Below are 541 nucleotides of genomic sequence, written 5' to 3' on the forward strand. Positions count from 1 at the left end.
AGGCTACTGAGAGAGTCCAAGCAAAGAACAGGTAGCTCTATGCACATGGGACACCCCGTGCCCAGGCAACCTGCTTACATGTGGGGAAACTGAGTCTCAGAGGGGCAAAGGTATTGCCCAGGTCCGCTTGCCCTGTTTCCAGGGCCCATGCCCCCATGCCCTGCCCTGCTCACCTCCCAATCTCCGAGCAGTGCTTGGCATCTGCAGCCACGGCAGCCCTGGCGTACACATGGTTGTCAGGTTCCTTGGAGGCCGAGGGCAGCCAGAGACAGAGGCCAACAATGACCAGCACCAGGACAACGACCAGCAGACCCAGCACCACTAACTTCTTCATGGCTCTGCTGCATCCACGGGGCAAGCAGCAGGGTCAGGACCAACCTCAGACACTCCCTGGCCCCTCTCCAACAGGGAACAGTCTAAAGTCAGGCCTCAGAAACACAGGCCCAGTGTCTCCTTCCTGCCTCCCAGAATGTGTGCATGCTGTCCAGCCCCGGGGGTGGGCACCTCCGAGGAGGAGCAGAGGAAGGGAAGGAACAGAAGC

The 541-nt window shown here is 60.1% G+C and overlaps 1 protein-coding gene across 1 annotated transcript in view; it reads right to left on the reverse strand.

Annotated features, from left to right (window-relative positions):
• Positions 1-334, reverse strand: part of LOC105530437 (gamma-glutamyltranspeptidase 1-like) — a 10,364-nt gene extending 10,030 nt beyond the window's left edge. Inside the window, exon 1 of the mRNA XM_011967997.1 lies at positions 174-334. Coding sequence (XP_011823387.1) covers positions 174-334 — 161 coding nt within the window. The remainder of the gene's footprint in view (positions 1-173) is intronic.
• Between the last annotated feature and the right edge of the window lie 207 nt (positions 335-541).

Source organism: Mandrillus leucophaeus, unplaced genomic scaffold, assembly GCF_000951045.1.
Source record: "Mandrillus leucophaeus isolate KB7577 unplaced genomic scaffold, Mleu.le_1.0 Scaffold820, whole genome shotgun sequence".
Lineage (NCBI taxonomy): Eukaryota > Metazoa > Chordata > Mammalia > Primates > Cercopithecidae > Mandrillus > Mandrillus leucophaeus.